General features: G+C 32.0%; 1 protein-coding gene and 1 non-coding gene across 2 annotated transcripts in view; both read left to right on the top strand.

The window, feature by feature from the left end:
• Positions 1–1,934: 1,934 nt before the first annotated feature.
• On the top strand, positions 1,935–2,007 carry Trnav-uac. The gene has a single exon. It is a non-coding gene; the product is annotated as a tRNA-Val (tRNA).
• Positions 2,008–2,828: 821 nt separating this feature from the next.
• Positions 2,829–19,509, top strand: part of LOC107186341 — a 58,887-nt gene continuing 42,206 nt past the window's right edge. The window contains exons 1-2 of the mRNA XM_015574184.1: positions 2,829–2,956; positions 7,298–7,391. Of these exons, the coding sequence (XP_015429670.1) occupies positions 2,877–2,956; positions 7,298–7,391 (174 nt within the window). The 5' untranslated portion in view covers positions 2,829–2,876. The remainder of the gene's footprint in view (positions 2,957–7,297; positions 7,392–19,509) is intronic.

Here is a 19,509-nt window from a genome sequence, read left to right as displayed (position 1 = left end):
AAGTGTTAACTCGTATTTCATTGTAAGCGGTGTGTAGGCAGCCTACGTATCATTTCTGCCCAACGAATAAAGAATGTTGGATATTTTATAACTTAATTAGTTGTCGTGGCTCTATAATGATCGTTTACCTGATTGTTTATGGGAACTTGCTTGTTTCTGGTATCAAATGTGTTTAGAATTGTTTAGGAATATTTTTAGTAATTGCAGCCCTACACTAGTTTTTGCCTAATTATTTAGGGCGAATTTGAGCAGAACTTTGATTATTTATGGTATTAACATTTCAAGTGTATTAGGGGAAGAAAAGAACCCAGTTTTAAGTTTGACCTAAACCTCGATTTTTGAAAACATCCTCACTGTCTTTCCCTTTCTTCTTACATTAATTAATTTCTTCCTTAATCTCAACTATTCTACCTGAAAGTACAAAACATTAAACTTCAAAAAATTATTGTATATCTTTTTACGGAAAGTCCATAGTTTAGGTGATATTTCGAGTTTTAAATCACTTGGGATCAGTTATTTCCCATGCGCATCTTCTGAGAATTTTTGGGGTGTGTGCACTCGAAGTGTTAAGTATGTTTAGAATTGTTTTGGAATATTTTTAGTGATTGTAACCCTACACTGGATATTTACTTAATTATTCAAAGCTAAGTTGAGCAGAATATTGTTTAGTTCTAATATTAAGAATTTTTAAGTTTTTAGGACTTTTTTCTAGTGATGGCAACCCCACACTGGATGTTCAATTAATTATTTAAGGGGGATTTGAGCAGATTTTACTTATTTTTAGTATTAAATGTGTTTAGAATTGTTTAGGAACAATTTTCAGTTTACAACCCTGTGACATTACATAGGTTCTGAGATTTTTAAATGAACTTACACTATTAACATTCCTATTTATGAAATTTGAAAAAGACGTGGAAAACATTGAAAAGATGAAAGACTTTACGTTATATATCTTATCAATAATCCTTAATGTTTAAATCTTGATTATTTTAAGTGGTACAAAAAAATATTTAGAAAGAACTGTTCATTTTGGGGGAACAAATATTGTTACAACGAATGTTTCTAAGTTAAGTCTTCCTTTTATATGAGAAAAATAAAATTTTTGTTTTCTAATTACAGTACAATAACTTCAATCTGAAATATAATTCCTCCCATCCCAGTATATGTGATTATTCTAGACTACACATGAAAGCCCTAAATTCCTAAAATCATAAAAACAAAGTGTAAAACCTGAAAATGATCTGATTTCTAAAGCTTTCTGAAGAAGAGGAATCGTTTCAACATATTGCTGAACTGGTATTCGAACCTGGATTCCTCGCTTGTCGCGTGACTACTTCAACCAATTATGTTATCCAACCAGTTACTGAATTCTTGAGCCCTAATACGTACATGATTTTAATGGCTGCAATTTACCTGTGCCTGCATCACAGCTGTTTCAAGTGAAATCTTCATACCGTCATTTTTCATATTTACTTTTGCAACAACGAGAATGTCTCCTTTAAAGAAACCTGGAACAGATGTGATGAAATAATAACGATCAATAATATAAAAAATTGCGCATGAAATTTTGGTCAAGTGGATAGCAATTTAGATGGAATTTCGTAGATTGGAAATTCGTATATTGTATTCATATATAATATTTTAATGGTATTCTGTAAATTCAAAATATATACAGGGTGTCCCAACTAACGTAAGCACCTTAAATATCTTAATTATTTCAAACGAATTTAACTTTTTACAAATACTGCATTCAAATGATCAATCAACATATTAAAGTTTGTAGAAAATCGGAGATACCGATTGAATTGTTAACTGTTACCTTACAAAGTATAACAAAATATTATGTAATTTATTAATTATTTTTTATAAGTTTCATATATTATATTTTCGTTCAAACTCAAGAATTCTCAAATTAAACTATTAGCGAACATCGGGGTTCCGTGGTGTAGCGGTTATCACGTCTGCTTTACACGCAGAAGGTCGCCAGTTCGATCCCGGCCGGAACCATTATTTTTTTTCACTCCAAATGTGTTATATTTTCATTTAAGGCAACAATTAAACTTCAGAAAATGATATAGATTTTTATATGAAATAACGATATATTATATTAATATTTTAACTATCTTTCTGACTTTAAACATTTATACTTTAACACTAGAACTACCGAAAGTGAACTCGTTCCTACTTCTTTCACTTTTGTAAAAGATAAAGCTTGTTGAAAATATTGAAATCGATAAATTAACAAATTTCTTTACTTCTGTTAAGACATTTTAGAAATTTTTATAAAAGTTCACGATAATTATACAGAAGTCCACCTTATCGATTTCAGTAACCTTGAAATACGTTGTCAAGGTCATCATTCTGAACAATTTTTCTTTTATATATATATCATTTATACACATCATTTATATCGGGATATTAGTATTATTTATTATTTATATCATATTATATAGGGGATCATTTTATACACATACATTACAAAACGATCCTTAAGTATGCCTTCAAAGAAATGTGAATCAAAAATATAATTAATCACATAGCTAACTTTTATTTAAGCCACTGATAAGATAGATAGACTAACTTACAAAAACTACTTTACTTTTATTTAAATAATCAGCATTTGTATTTTTTATATAAATTACGCCTTAAAGGGATAGTTTTAGACACCTTTCCCCTACATTTCAGTTCGTTTCTGTAAGCTGGAACGATGTCTGCAATTTCTGAGATGAAAATGAACCCAGATACCGCCGTCTAAGGGTTATAGTATCAGTTCAAATAAGGGACAGACGTACTGACGCGCAGGGTCTATTGTCTTCTGTTTCAGATGTCAGCGTGGCGAGTAACTTAACGTAGGTTGCAATGTCGCTGTCGACGCTATGAACGAGAGTCGTTGCTACGCCGATTCGCCTGTGCTCGGTGTGCATCAGTCATTCAACCGGAATGGGAAGGCACTTAGGTGAGATTATCATAAACGTAGCCCGATGCTACCGTACGATATTAGAAGTTCGCTGTTTAATTCAATGCTGTCCGAAGTACAGTACCGGGCAAAAGCTTTTTGCTGTATTATTTGAATTAGGGATACCAATGACGTTACATGAAGCAATCAACGCTTGTCTTTCATAGTTGTTGTTTCCTCAAGGGGTTAGTGCATTCTGGAGCCCAAAAATTAAAATATATTCTTTTGGCAATTTTTTTTGCAAAAATAATAAAGGAAATGGGAAATCTATTAAAAGACATTTATTGTACATATCTTCGGGTACGCGGACAAATTGTTTTGGTTTTTTAGAACAAAAGGGCTACGCTGGTGTTCAGTTTGACTGTTTTTTAATGGACACCTAATAGGTGTGCAGGGTAACTTGAAAACGGTTTCATCTAGAGTAAAAAGGGAATCATTTTTATTTTCTATATGACATTTACTAAAGAAATACGTACACTTTGCTGAAGAAGGATTTACAAGGATTGAATATTTTCGAAGCCTCCGTCGCGACGGAATCTCTAATAGGGGTTTCTCAGGGCACTTTTCGTTGTACACCCACGAGCAAACTCGGCTTCCACTAGAGGAAAAGGTAACGTAGAAATAAGAGCCTCCTACCAGTTGGTATCGGGAATTACAGGAATTGCTAAATTAACGTTCGATTTAACAGTTATTTCAGTACTTGGAATAAGCGGATGCCCAGTTTGCTCGCGAGGGTAGATAGTTTCTCAACGAGAATTAGCATATCAAAGGCCCACACGCAGTACAATAACGAATTATAAGTCATCCAACAAGTCAACTCACAAGGAGTGTATTTTAGGTGTCCGCCTCCGATTACTTTGGTTTTCGGATATGTTTTAGAGGACCGAAAAATAAGAGATACGTATTTTTTTATAGCGGCCCGTTTTCATATTTAGGGGGTGAAACCACCCCTCAAAGTTTCGACCCGGAAGTACTATCTCGAAAACCAGAGGAGATACATGAAAACTTTCAATTGGTGGCTTTCATGGTTTTTTATGTATAATAAACTGGTGTTAACAAATTGTCAAAAGTACAATTTGTTTCTAACAAAAAAATATCATTTTGAGAACCTTTTTGGAGGAAACTACGTGTATATCTCACAAGGGAAGGCACGGAAGTGTCCCCCTCCGATTTTGATGAAACTTCGTATGTCTGTTAAGCAGTCAAAAATAAAGGACACGTATTTTTTTTATCGGCTGAGACGCGACTTCAAGGGGTGAAACCACCACTCGAAATTTCTATCCGAAATTTTGTTGTTATAAACAAATTATATTTTGGACAATTTGTTAGCACCATATTATTCTACATAAAAAACCGCAGACCTCGTCCATTAGAAGTTTTCATGTATCTCCTCTGGTTTTCGAGATAGTACTTCCGGGTCGAAACTTTGAGGGGTGGTTTCACCCCCTAAATATGAAAACGGGCCGCTATAAAAAAATACGTATCTCTTATTTTTCGGTCCTCTAAAACATATCCGAAAACCAAAGCAATCGGAGGCGGACACCTAAAATACACTCCTTGTCAGTAACTATAAACAAAGAGAAGTGATGATCATTTATGTAATTGAGACAGAGACAGAGACAGTCACCAATCAATAACTAGACTTAGCACACCAATGTTTTGGTTACTTTAACTGACTCGTCTCGTCGGACGGACCATTTTATCGGTTTGTTTTTCTCGTGAACAAGGCTTGAGCCAAAGCACCGTAATCTCTTATTGGTCTTATGGAACTGACAGACATCTAACATTGAACTTTGTCGTTAGAGTAAATCCTCTATGAATGTTCGAAGGGTCCTCGGTATTGAACATTAAATATTTCATAAAGTAATGGTTATATGCGGCTGAAACAAATATTATTGGTTTCCTAGAACACGTGAAATTTAAGTGTGGAGAACATTCGTAAAATTTTTGGGACAGACGTTTCTAGAAGATCCTAGGTATATCTAAAATGGACGTAGGACATTCGGATATAAACTGGACATGAAACGGACGTACTTTGGATGTACAGTGCTATCTGGATAGGGACATTGGGTTTGCTCGCAGATTTTTATTAATTATTAATTAACCCTTCATATTTAATATATGAAACTATTTTCTGATTGACAGACATGCTAAATAATATTATATTACAAACTGAGACGATTTTTAGGTTTAACACACAAAATGATTAAACGGAGTTACGCTACAATCTTAAGGTGGCAATAATTGGGACGTGTAATTAAATAATTTAAGTAATTAATATTTTGTAAACAAATAAGTTTCGCTAAATAACCCCAATTGTGGTGGAGTTTAACACCGTGACCAAGACTGGGCTTGAACTGTGTTCACTTCTCCTAAGATGTTCAGAACAAAAACGTGTTCGAAATTCTACTCGCAAACCCACCGCCACTTACGACGCTTCCCCTTATTCTGTCACCGTTGGTATATACCGTTGAGAAATGTTGGCTAATACGTTACCTGCGCGTGGTCTCCGCAAACACAATAATGGCACCTCAGAGAAGGAGGAAAGCTGCGTAAGGGGACCCTTCTGGGGGGACAGTACTGGTTTAATTGCTTAGAACTTAGGGGAGGCGTGGAGGGGAAGACTCGTACGTTGCGCTGCTCTGATTTATCGCTCGTAATTGAAGAGAAGAAATCCAAAAGACTGCCAATCGCGGGCATTGCTTCCAATTAATTTCTCGTTCCTTGTTAGTCAACCTTCTTTTCTTGGGTGAACTCTTTTTATCACACTTTATTGGGTGAACCTTGTTTGGACTGATTGCACGGTGCACCAGTGTAATTATTGTAAATATTCATACGTTGGTTGATCCTTCAGGCTAGTTTCCTAAACGGTTTTCTGGTATGAACTTATTTGAATACACTTGACGTATTTTTCGTTGATTCGAGTTGTTATATTGTGTGGTGGTGTGGACTCTGAACTTCGATAACTAGACTGCGGATTTTATGTATTTATACCCTACGGGGTTCTGTGAAATACAATTAAAAAATTAAAAATTCATCGAAGGAAACGAGTTTTCGATTTCATTCTGAATTAAGTAAGATACGTAAGAGAAGGAAGAAATTTATATATTTTCTCTTGTCTTTGTGAATTAGTTTAGAAAATCTAATTTTGCATAAAAGTCCACAGTCTATCGATAACTCAAGATTTTCAGAGTTGCATCCTTTCAAAACGAGTTATGATATAGAACCTGCTAGGAAGTAATCAAATTTTTAATTCACATTCGATAAGAAACACTTAAGGACATAAAATAAAGTTAATAAAAATATAAAAGACGGAACGACAAAATTAACTTGATTCACAATTATAGTATAAATGAAAACTTTGTTTTGGATTTTAAATATTTACTCCTTGACACTTTAGTTTTGAAAGAACGTTTCACTCACGAATATCAATTATAAATTAAGTGTTAGTACTCTTTATAGCGTTATATGTACTATAAACATTATGTAGTAATATTACAAATTGTAATATTATAGGTAGCTATAGTATACATAAAATTATCTTAAAATTCATTTTTTCCATTGTTTATATCATTATATTGTCATATTGTTTTTGAAATTATTTGAATTATTAAAAATACCTTCTGACACTAATAAAGAAAAGAAAATACTCTTTATAGCGTTATATAATTTTACATACTAATGCTATAGATACAAAAATCTGAAATGTTATTCTTTTCATTTTCATGTTATTTTTATTGCTATTATTATTGTATTTCTAACATTATTAAAATCATGAATAGCAAGTTCTAATACTAGTTAAGAAAGTAAAGTAGTGTTTATAGTGTTATATAACATTATCTAGTAATACTGTAGATAAAATATCTCAAATTTTATTCTTTCCATTTCATAGTATTTTTATTATTATTATTACATTGTTAATATCATTTAGATTATCAGTTCTAACATTATGTATTATATATAACTATAGGTGCAGTGGTTCATGGACGTTAAATAATCGATAAAAAGCAACCTGAAATATTATTTTTTCCATTTTCGTATTATTTTCTTTTATTATTTAAATTGTCATTAGTAACTGCTGATATTACATAATTACGAATGGACCGAAATATTATCGATTTGACGATAATCCAAAGAATAATACCTTCGGACCTACGAGATTATTTATCGGGGTGTAACGAAATTCCGAATTTATGACTGACAATTTGTGAGCGGATTGTTAACGAAACAGATGCGTCTCCCTAACATACAATCGCGATGCGTACGGCTGTAAAACGAGAAAACGCAGCTGTCCCACACTTCTGTCATAGAAACATATGTATTAACGAGGGTTGGTTTCAGAGGATCGAAGAAAAGTGTGCTGTTCTATACGACTGACTGCGGCGACGAGAAGGAAGATTTGGGATTCAAACTTCAGCAACGATCAGTGTCACTGGTAAGTCATACGAATTTTATAACATAGAATACATTCGTGTAGAAATCAATTTTTATTCAATACTTTGGCATGAATTCCTGTTGGTTAATTTACATATTCTTGAATTTGAATTTTCAATTATATTAATTTATTCTGCAGTGGAGCCTTACATTGGTTGGCTACGTATAAAGTACATTAACATTTACATAATTCAGTGACGGTTGTTTTATTCTGAAAAAATGATAGATGTGCAAATTCGTTATATTTAATGTTATCTTACAGAAACAAACTATGATGTTTATTCATAGTTTTATTTAACTTATATAATATGTAATAATATATATGTATATCTAATATTTCATGCAATGCCACATAAAATGTCCCAACAGTAACATTCCGCTTTAATATTTTCTGTTGTGGTGGTAGTTGTAATTTGCTACAAAATGTGAATGCAATGTTATCGAAATTAATATTGATAATACTAATTAGCGTTTGGTATATAAACTTAATTAAAACACAATTTACAAAGAAATGCACATGCAACATATATTCACATATATTATATTGTGTAATATTTATTTATACATATATTTTGTTATATCTAATATATTTATACTTCAAATATAACAACATGAAACTCTATAACAATATAAAAATAGTTTTACAAATTTGGTTTTTTATCAAAACATACATACAGACGAAAACACGTAAGTAGTACTTTTGAAGGATAAATATAGTACAAACATACTAGAAGATTTACTTTGAAGAACACGTTTCTTGACATTGTCAGTGCCATGGAATTACACATTCTTTTATTACATGGTAATTGGATGTACATAATGAAGTTATGAACATTTGAAATATTTACATTGGTATTTTCTTCGTTAATCTTGATATTTGTTTATATTCATATTAATGTAATACCACCATCATTGCATTTTAAAAAGCATAGAGAATATGTTTTTACATTGTTAATTATCCATAATACAATTTTACTATTAATATTTTATATTAACGTCTTTCCTTGTTACTTATATTACGTACTGTGTGAGTGTAAATAATTCAATAATTCGAAAATGGGATTACATAACTGGTTAAGAAAATTGGTAAATTATCAGTTGTATACCATCAATAATTCTGAACACCACGAACATTGTACATATTTGTTATACATGGCAGTGAACGTGTTAATTTCCATTTGGAAAGTTTTCGGCCAGACAGTGCATGTGGCAATATTACATTTGCCAATTCAGAAATTCAACTGAATTTCCAAGCTGAAAAAGCATTTTCGACAAAACACTTCGGTTCCATCGATATATTCTCGAATACTGTACTGATAGATCTTTATGAGCTAAATACGAATCTCCAACTATTTTTTTCTAGCACGTCCTGTTTTTGAAAAAAATCTAATTCAAAAAATTGCAAATTTTCAAAATTTCAGGTATGTTGTGGTTTTACAGTAATAATTATTGAGTTGCTTCTGACACAAAATAATTCTCTGGACGCTCCCGAACAAAATGATGTAAATTGTTATTATATTATAGATATTTAAATATGTTTCAATAATGATCACAATGAGAAAAACACCGAAAAAGCACTAATTTTTGCTGATAGTCTTTAATTTGTTTCAGAAACTAATTAGATTTTCTCCTAGACCCTTAGTTTCTGAAACAAATTGTTTGTACATCAGCAAACATTGGTGCGTTTTCGGTGTTCTTTTCACTTTGGCCATTATTTACACATATTCAGATGCCTATAATAAATAACAATTTATATAATTTTGTTCCGAAGAGTCCAGAGAATTATTTTCTGTTATAAGCAACTGAGAACTATTACTGTAAAACCACAACATACCTCGAAAGTTGAAAATTTACAATAATTTTTAAAAACGATTGTTTCTAAAACTGGGCGTGCTAGGAAAAAATGGTTTTCAAATTCATATTCAGCTCATTGCCGTTTATGAGGTAGGAAAAATGTTAAAATTTGTGAAACAGTATTATCCTGCTACTCTAGCAATTTGGATCCTTGATATTTATGCAAATTTATCATTTTTGACACTAAAATAGAAAAGACAAAATTCCATAGAAATTTCTTTTCTGTACTAGCAATTTTCATATGTTAATAATAATGCGTAAATAATATTAAATTTTATCGGAACGTTTATTTTGCTACGTTTCGCAAGTCAGGGGACGCTATAAATGCATAAACATCTGCTGTCTACTCATAACACATGAATGAACAAAGGGGAGCGGGGGAATTGTACTTTCTGATAAGAATCTCGAGAAGCATGTTTGTCTCACCCGAAGGTTGCCGGCTTATCCCAGATTAGAAATCGACGTATCTCCTCAGGATCGCCTCTTCCGGGTCTCTCCGTAGCTGATGGAAGCTTCCAGCCCAGGCGATGATTATACGTTCCTTCCTAGCGAGCACACCCACGACTTCCTCCAATGATTAACGAACGGACCCATGAAGAACCGTGGATGCCTTTTAATCGCTTCAATTAAATGCTGTGTCGAGGCAACGCACGGTCAGCCCAGTCGGGGCACTTTCATCGTGGCCCAGTGACAAAGCATCCACATTTCTCGATAATAACCTCAGATTCTTTGTTTGATGATAGTCGAAGGCGTATTAGACAAGCTGAACGCTGTTTCATATCCAGTGAGCTGTGTTCATTTATTCATTGCTTTCGGAGGACTTGCTATCTCTTCCTAATATAACTGAGTTAACCAATCAAAACCAAGGATAGGCACAATTTTATTCAAATAATACCTACATAGTGAGAAGCAACAGTATCTAAGATCGTCATCCTTACCTTTAAAGAGTTCATGAGATTAAATAATTGTTTGCAAAGTGTCTACTCATTCATGAAGAAATATTATTTTATGTTAAAAATTGGAATCACCACGTGCAATCGTAAAAAAATTACGAAATATTTTTTTCATCTTTTATTCGTTATTCGAAACTTTTGATCAAAACCCAGACCCCTAGAACCTCACTCCCCGCCACTTAGATTTAAAAAGAGATGCCAAGTCCTCCGAAAGCTATCTACCTCTTTTTAAACTTGGGATGCTCTTTTTCAGAGAAATGCGCAGTCTATTTTTACATGTCCATGGTTGTATTAGGTGTACCCATAAGTGATCCATCATTTTGTTTGAGTAAACCTAATGTAATTTGAATTTCGAACATATTCTAGTCCGTTATTTGGTAAAAATGGTGGAAGATGATCAGCAACCAGAATGAATATCACTGGAGTAGTACAGTTTTGTAAGGGGTTCTGAGGGTTTTACTCTAGCCCAGAGTATTATTTTTTAGCATTTTTAAAATTTTGCTTTACAAAGAAATTATGCGATCTTTTTGGTATCAGTCTTTTACACACATCTTCATTTATATTCTGACCTTCTCAGACCAAATGAATATTGCAATATACAGTCATGTTAATGTTTTTGCTGAAGCTATTTTACTATTTTTTCAGATCTCATTTTTAGGAAATACAGCGTGTATAAAAAATATGAAAAGTAGAAGAGTATAAAGAGTATAAAGAGTATAAAGACTATAAAAAGTATAACAGATATAAAAAGTATAAAAAATATAGAGTGTAAACAGTATAAAGAGTATGAGTTAACGAAATATTTCGTCATACCAGAAAGACAACTGCAATGGGGATGTCGATTTTATTTGTCATGGAAATTTTTAATTGTGCGCATTACGTTTTACATCATTCTTACCCATTAAAACCTAGCGTGGCCATATGGGAAAATATTATACATATAAAATATATATGGACCATATGGGCCCATTGTGAAACGAGTTGAACAAAAGTTAATTGCCCCCGTTAAGTATAAAAAGTATAAAAAGTATAAAAAGTATAAAAAGTATAAAAAGTATAAAAAGTATAAAAAGTATAAAAAGTATAAAAAGTATAAAAAGTATAAAAAGTATAAAAAGTATAAAAAGTATAAAAAGTATAAAAAGTATAAAAAGTATAAAAAGTATAAAAAGTATAAAAAGTATAAAAAGTATGAAATGTATGAACAGTATGAACAGTATGAAAAGTATAAAAAGTTAAGCACTAATCAATTGCTCTGGTACTAAAATGTGAAAAAAAATTCGAAAGGTTGAGTTAGTCGCTTTGACCTGTAAACTGTTCATTTATCGCTTCACCTAATACATGCAGCTTGGCGCTTGAGTATCGCGTGTATATTCCGTTGAATGACGAGTCAATCATGCTTTGTGAAAGACGATAGTAATTATGATGGAACGTAGCTGGATTAGCCTGTAAGAGAGCGAGCGATTCCGGTTAAGCGAACGGTCGAGATGAAATCGGTGATACACTTGCCCGAGCAGAAGATGCCTTGTCGAAGCGTGAAATTGATTTTGTAGTCGTGTAATTTAAAGGGATTAAACGAATCCTGTACGAGCCCCGGGTTTATTAGGCAGATCTGTGGGAAGATCATCCTGATGTATCTGGAAGTAATTATTGTCGAGGAAGTGGAATAAGTCAAGCGTGTGTATATGTGTGTGTGTGTGTGTGCGCGCGCGCATCGCACTATTACAACTCGCGGGTTTTATGTTACGGAATACAGTGATAGTTGCACGTAACTTAACTTAGTATCTATTACAAGTTTTTCATCTGACTATGGTTACTAGACTGCGGAAGTTCATGCAAATTACACATTTTATATACTAGTATGTACAGGGTGTTCCATTTACATCTTCCCACTCGAATATCGTCCAAACTTGACGGTATTAATAAATATTTTGGACAAAAAGTTAAATGGGATTAGGAGGTACAGTTTCTGATGTGAGTAACCTTTTTCTATGTGGATGCATAGAGGTCATATGAATGTTAACTTTGTTTAAATAGAATCGTATATTTTTTAATGCACTAATTCGCCATAAGTAACTTGGTACTTTATGTAGGGAATAACCAGTAGCATCAAGTAATGCATTAGACAATATAAATTTCCATTTTTAAAAACAAAGCTGACGATCATATGACCTGTACGCGTGAACATAGAAAAAAGTTATCTCAGATAATGTGCTTCCTGATACCATTTAACTTTTGTATGAAACATTTTTTAGTATCCTAAATAGTTTCGATAACATTCGAGTGGGTCGATTTAAATGGGACACCCTGTATATTAAAACTAAAAGAAGACAACTTTATTTCCTGAAATAGAGACTTCAACATGTTAATAATAATACATAAATGGCATTAAAATTGATTAAAATCACATTTTTACTATGCTTGACAAATCAGGAGACGCAATAAATACATAAACATTCACTGTGTAGGTAGTGATTATAAATATGTGAGTTAGAATTTCAGTTCTGTGACGGAAATAAGGAAGTGGTTTGAGAATCACTCGTAACGTATTTTTTATATGAGACCATACAGGTGCTGATGCATTTTATTTATTACTAATTTGGTAAATTTAATCCGAAATATTTTAATAAATAATTTGCATGGTTTTGAATAAACGATTAAAGATTAAGAAGTGTTTTAGCAATTTTCAATGTTACTGATAGAAGTTTATAACGAGCAATTAGTGGTAAATATCATATACACTTAATTAAAGAAAGAAATTTAACGTAGCTTTACCTTCGATACACTCGAATTGCAACCTTCAAACAGGGTGTTCGGTTACTGATATCAGAAACATTATAGGGCAATTCTACATATAAAAATAAAACGAAAACCAAAAATGACGAAATTGTGTTGGAGGCTTTGTTTCCAAGTTATTTACGATCAACAAGTGCGGTCAGAAACGCCTGAAACTAGGCAACTTGCGTACAAGCAGTAAAAATAGGGCACGACATTACCGACGCGTTTTATGTACCTTTCCCTTGGTATAATCCCAACATCTGTAGGTCATTCGCGAACCTTGGCGACCCTATCGAATACCAGGTATGTAATACTACATCCACTCACTGTTCACACATTTGTATTACCTTTCTGTCCCTTCTATAGAACTCGAATAACGTTTCCTTAGTTCGATGGCAGTCGTTAACGCGAACAGATCTAATCGGTGCGAAATAGCCCTCGAATTTTTTTATACCATTAATTCAATTTATTTATTATAGTGAAATATAATTTAATTTAAGTTTGTTTATTTAGTGTTTATTCTATGTGTGTGCTGTAAGTCTCTCTTGTGGATTTAAACAAGTAACCAGGTTTAATATCGTGCAACAATAATTCGTGTATGATTTATTATGAATTGTGACAAGAAGTCCAGGCTTGAGTGCAGATATTAAACATCATTTCTTTGACTACAAGGTAAGGGTGTATTTTTTTTGTATGGTACCAGTGTACATACATGTCGATACTGTTGTGCCCTACTCTTACCTTTTGTACGCAGATTGCCTTTTTTCAGGCGTTTTTATCCTGAATTTTAACTATTAATAATTTGTAAACAAAAACTACAACATAATTTCATCATTCTTGATTTTCGTTTTAATTTCATATGTATAATCATCCCTGAAAGTTTCTGATACAGGCAGGTGTTGATACATATTTAAATTGTTTTGCGTATTAAACAAAGACGGAATCGTTGTTATTATTATCCGTAATTATTTGATTGATAAAATATGAACATTTTTAACAGTTTTTATATTCGAATGAATATTAAAACCATTTGCTGCACTTAAAATATTCGAAAAATAGCGGTATTGAACACAGTGAAATATCTACATTATGACTTCACACATAAAACTGTGAAATGTTCTATAATAACAATAACATTAGTGCCAAATTAGATAGTACTGTATTTAGTTTCGAATTGTAAAAAAATGTTTTTATTTGTTTACATAAATTTAAATATTCATATGTCTCACAAGTTTCGGACTTATTAAAGTTTTTCACAGTTTTAGCCTGTAATCAAGATCAAAACCATTTACTTAATTCTAATTGCTCATAATAAATAAAAAAAGCATATTCACTATTGGAAAAATATATCTCATATTAATTCATCGGTAGAATTATAAAATTAATTATAGTAATTATTATAATAATGTCAGTACTATGTATTTAATTGTGTTGCTTAATGCATCGACTGCCACATCACCCATATATGGGTAACAATTTAAGTGCAGAACTATGAGCAGGATATTTTGGCAAAATACTGAACAAAATTGCATTTAGTTAGGACATAAGAGATTCAAGATTGAAGGAACAGTCACTGTAACAAATCTAACTTTCGAAGTTCCAAATATGTCGAAAAAGAGTGCTTTGACGGAACTTTCATACACTAGCGGACAAAAAAGTTACCACATTTCGATTTGTTTTATTTTTATTATTTTCTTTCATCAACTTGAAATTTTAGTATATATATAATATATATTCTAATAGAGAATTAAAAGCTGTATAAAACCCAGTATATTAACGTTTTAAGTTGTCATTGAAATAATAAAAACAAAAAGATCATAAAAATGGTAATTTTTCTGTCTGCTTCTGTAGATGTTGATTTGACAGTAATCGTGTTAAATAACAATATCTAATATTTCCCATTTTTAACAAGTTAATATACAACAACAACTGAAAGCAATATTGCAAATTACCAAAATTCCAAATATGTCAAAAAAGAGTGCTTTGACTTTGCTAGAACATTCATATACTAGTGGACAAAAAAGTTACCACATTTCGATTTCATTTATTTTTATTATTTTCTAATGCCAACTCAAAACTTTAATATATGTTTAATACATATTCTGACAGAGAATTAAAAACTGTATAAAAACCGGTATATTAATGTTTTAAGTTGATATTAATAATGAAATTAAAAAAAATTATAAAAATGGTAACTTTTCTGTCCGCTACTGTAGATGTTGATCTGACAGTCACCCTGTTAAAAGAACAATTTCAAATATTTCCCATTTTTAGTAAATCGGTACACAACAATTGAAGGCAATCTATACAGATTGACGTAATTGGAGTCGACCCAATTCCGAAAATAGAATCAAAAGTCTGCTCAGTTTCTATTGTATCTAATTAATTTCATGGATCTCGTTTCAACACTGTTATCCCCCACACGTTGACACCCCAGGCCGTGTCGGGTCAAGCGGATTTCGTAATAAAGTTTCACTCGCGCCGTGAGAGAAGGGTCGATGTACTTGCACAGTTTCAAGATCACCCGTGCACATACACATACAAACGGGAACTGTCGCACACCGATGATGCGCGTATAGTCGTGAGAATTTACCGTGTACGCCGAGAAATCGTAATTCTCACGAGGAAACCCTACAATCGGAACTTTCATGCAATTTCTCGGTCGAGCCGCAATCACACGCCATTCCCCCACGAGTGTCTCGGAAAGCCAACATTCGTGTTCCAGGTCTCTAAAACTGATTCGACTTTATCCACAGAATCGAATAAAACTGTTATTTCAGGATTCCAAAATTTTCGGAATTTTTCGATTGAAATGTAATCATTTTGAAAAGTGGACATAGTTTCGAGTATACACTCGCTGAAATTTCTGTAAAGTCATCTTTGTTTTCATAGATATTTTCAAAATACCACCAATTTTATTGCTCCATCATATCTGTTTTTGCATTTTCAAAAATATGGAGGTTACACTAAGTATTAATATAGAAATAGTGAAAAACAATTGTTAATTTCAACTTTACTTATGTAAAAAGTGAATAACTATCGAAATTACGCAGTTTGTTTTCTGTTGAATTATATTTTTGTTTCTTTTTTTTTTTTTAAATAAATGTTACTTACTTTTTGAACCGATGTGTACGCTTTCTTTAATTAATCCCAAAATGCTACTAAACACAAATTTTTTATTGGTATGGAATAATTATAAGAATTCATAAAAAAACATGGTGACTTTATCAAATATGTGCCTCGATGTTTAGTACAGTTAACCCTTTCAGATATGAATTTTCTTTTAAGAGTAAACAAAAATTGATTCCACATTTTAACTTAGTAGACTGTTTAGACGATATTGTGTTTAAAAACAATTTTTACATTTTTTTAATAAAAGGTTTATAATTCAATTATGAATTCACTAGTCCTACTTAAATCATTCAGAACATAAAAAAATTCAATTTTACAGGAAAAATATGGATCTGCAACACACGGTACCGAAGACTTTGTGTGAAATTGTATGAAACTTCATGTACACAAATGTAATCACCAGGTCTTTTTCATCTTTAAAGGGGCATGATTATTGATTAAAATGATATAATAATTAAATGCAGGTACTCTGCATTCAATAGTAGAACCAAAAAGAAAGTAATTTTACTTGCATCAAATGAGGTATTATTGAATTTTCGATAAATCAGTTTCATTTTGAGGTTCAAGGTCAACTGAAGGTCACCTTATTTAGGTCATTAAATTTGTCTTTTTAGTGGCTACAACAGAATACAAAAATATATACGGTTTATTTAAAAAAATCAAGGACACCTTGATATCTCAAAAACTATAAAGTATTAAAAAATCAAAGTGTAGTAAGTACAAAAAAGTAAAGTACAAAAAAAACTGATCAGCCCCTCCCTAAATACAATCAATTTCATTTGAAACGTATTTTGATAACTAGTTATTTCAGATTTTAATTTTTATCGACTCACCCTATATAATACATAGGTGACAGTCAATTATTATTAGAAGAAATTCATTGTTAACTCTTTCATCCCCAAATTATTTAAAAGTTACCGAAAAGATATTTTGTTGTATTTATATTACATAACATCTAACTGATTCACATGAACGTTTTAACACTTGATAACGTTTTTCGTTTTTTGCCATTTGGCAATTGTTTTTTACTTTCATCACAGTTATATATAGAATAATTCCCATTATAATGTTGTTATACATAATAAAACCCAATTTTTCTTATCTTTGATCACTAAAACCTCTGGAAATATTCGAAAGAAACCAGAATTTTGTAAGATTCTATTATATTTATACTAATACCGAACACCTGAATTCTATCAAATGAAGGAAGCAAAGAACAAATAATGTCTGATTTTACCGATAATCTTGAAATTGCACATTCAAATCTGTGTTGTACTATCCAGACGAGACTACAAGAAAGTATTATATAAACAATACATGATTCTTATTTCATAATTTAATAACATTAATTATGTCACTTATTTCATAATATAGCCAGATGGCAACAATGGGAACGAAAGGGTTAAATAAAATCCGAACGGACTCGCTGGACAACCTTATACAAACGAAAGTCTTCATTACACAGAAATCTTGAAGTGATCTTGATTTTCGGAATTAGTAGTGATGTGGAAAGATTGCAATAAAGAAGCGACTTATAAGCTTTTAATTGCTGGTGTGCTGATACTGACAGTAAAAACTGTATTAAGAAGTGAAGCAACAATGCACACAGGACACGCGTTTTTATAATTACCGCTGGAAAAAACAATCACGTGCACTGGGGGGGATCGATTAGAACAACGAGACACAAGTAATTAGAAACGAAAGAACAGTTACATTTCCCAGCCGACCCACGACGCCATCACGTGCTGGAAGGCAATTTCAGCGATCGTCTGCTACGAAGCGCACTGTAATATATACATATACTAAGGACGCATCACGTGACAATTTAATGAAGTTAATTAGTAGTGGTCACGGAAAAAAGGAATTCGAAATATTTACTAATCAGTGTCAACCTTAAAAAATGATTGCATGGAAAAATTAACATGCTGTTACGTAGAGTAAAAAAAGACAATTGGAGAGTACTTGCAGAAAACACTATGAGTGCTAAAAATCAAAATTTTCTGGGGGAAAAAGAAGTTGCCTGATTTTAAATTATTCGTAAAATTTTATTTGTTTTTGGTGCAAAATGTGACTAAGAATACAATAACTCAAATGCATCACAAAATTATTTATTTTTTGTATTAATGTAGTTCAAATTCATAAAAAAGGAAATTGTATTTGTAGAAAACCCTTTATGTGCCACCTCTTGGTTGTAGAGAAAAAACAATCTGTCATTCATTTAAATTTGTATTAACTATAAGTGCCAATCCTGTTTGTTCCCAGATTTCTTATACAGAAAACCAAAAATATAACACCTGAATTGACATTAAGAGGGTTCTTTACACAGGTGACGTTGGACGTGCCAGTGATGCCATTTTTCAGCACTATTAGTACCTATTTTCAAAAGAAAATTGTACTTACATTGTATACTAAAGTACTTCAATTGGTACGTAAAATATTTTTCGATAAAAGAATACAATTTGTCAATTTTGGCATTTTTAGTGTTTTCTACAAGAACTCTTCAATTTCGAAAAATTCCTTTTCGACCCAGGTACATACTACATATTAGATTATGTTTAGATTCGGGATGCAATATAAATGACATCTTTCATCTCATTTTATTTCAGCCATCTTAAAATCGTTAAATGTCGGATCGAAATATCTACAAATCATTGGTAAAAATGTGTCGACTCAGATAGATTTCACTTCGATTTAATATTTCCTTTCAGAAATAATTTATAATCGTTGGAACTCCACAATTCAAAAATGGCATTTATTAAGCAGTCGAAAATACTTTGAATATATTATTAGTTTTACGAGGCTTGTCGTGAGAAATGTTCCTTCTAGTGTCATATTTTGGAATTGGTAGTGGAACTGGATGAAATCAATGCTACGATCTTCTCTTACAAGGGAACACCGCGAACGCTAACTCGCAGATTGGAATTAAACTTTGTGGGTTTATAGAGTGATTCAAGACAAGAACAACGGTATATTTCATTCGTACCCAATCGCCCTTCAAGGGTGTGAAAACTAAACTCAAAGTCGAATAAGCGCTCCTACCTTGCTGCGTATAACTCTTAAAGTACAAGAGATAGAAATAAATGTTTTAAACAAAACTTTAATGGTAAAATGGGCGCTATACACTTGCCTCAGTAAAATTTTGGAAAAAGTATTTTTTTCCTTAAAGAGAAAAATTTGAAACCCTTTTTTCCAAATTTTATTAATGCAAGTTTGTAACGCTTATTTTACCAGCAAACTTTTATTTGGAACATTTTTTTTCTATGTCTTGTACTTTAAGAGTTATACACGAAAAAGTTGAATTGCCCATTTGACTTTGAGGTTAGCTTCCACACCCTTAAAGGGCAAGTGGGTATGAATGAAATATACCGTTGTTCTTGTCTTGAAACACTCTATAAACCCACC

The sequence above is a fragment of the Dufourea novaeangliae genome, unplaced genomic scaffold (assembly GCF_001272555.1).
Source record: "Dufourea novaeangliae isolate 0120121106 unplaced genomic scaffold, ASM127255v1 scaffold85, whole genome shotgun sequence".
NCBI classification, from domain to species: Eukaryota; Metazoa; Arthropoda; class Insecta; order Hymenoptera; family Halictidae; genus Dufourea; species Dufourea novaeangliae.
This window is presented reverse-complemented; position numbering and strand designations above follow the sequence as displayed.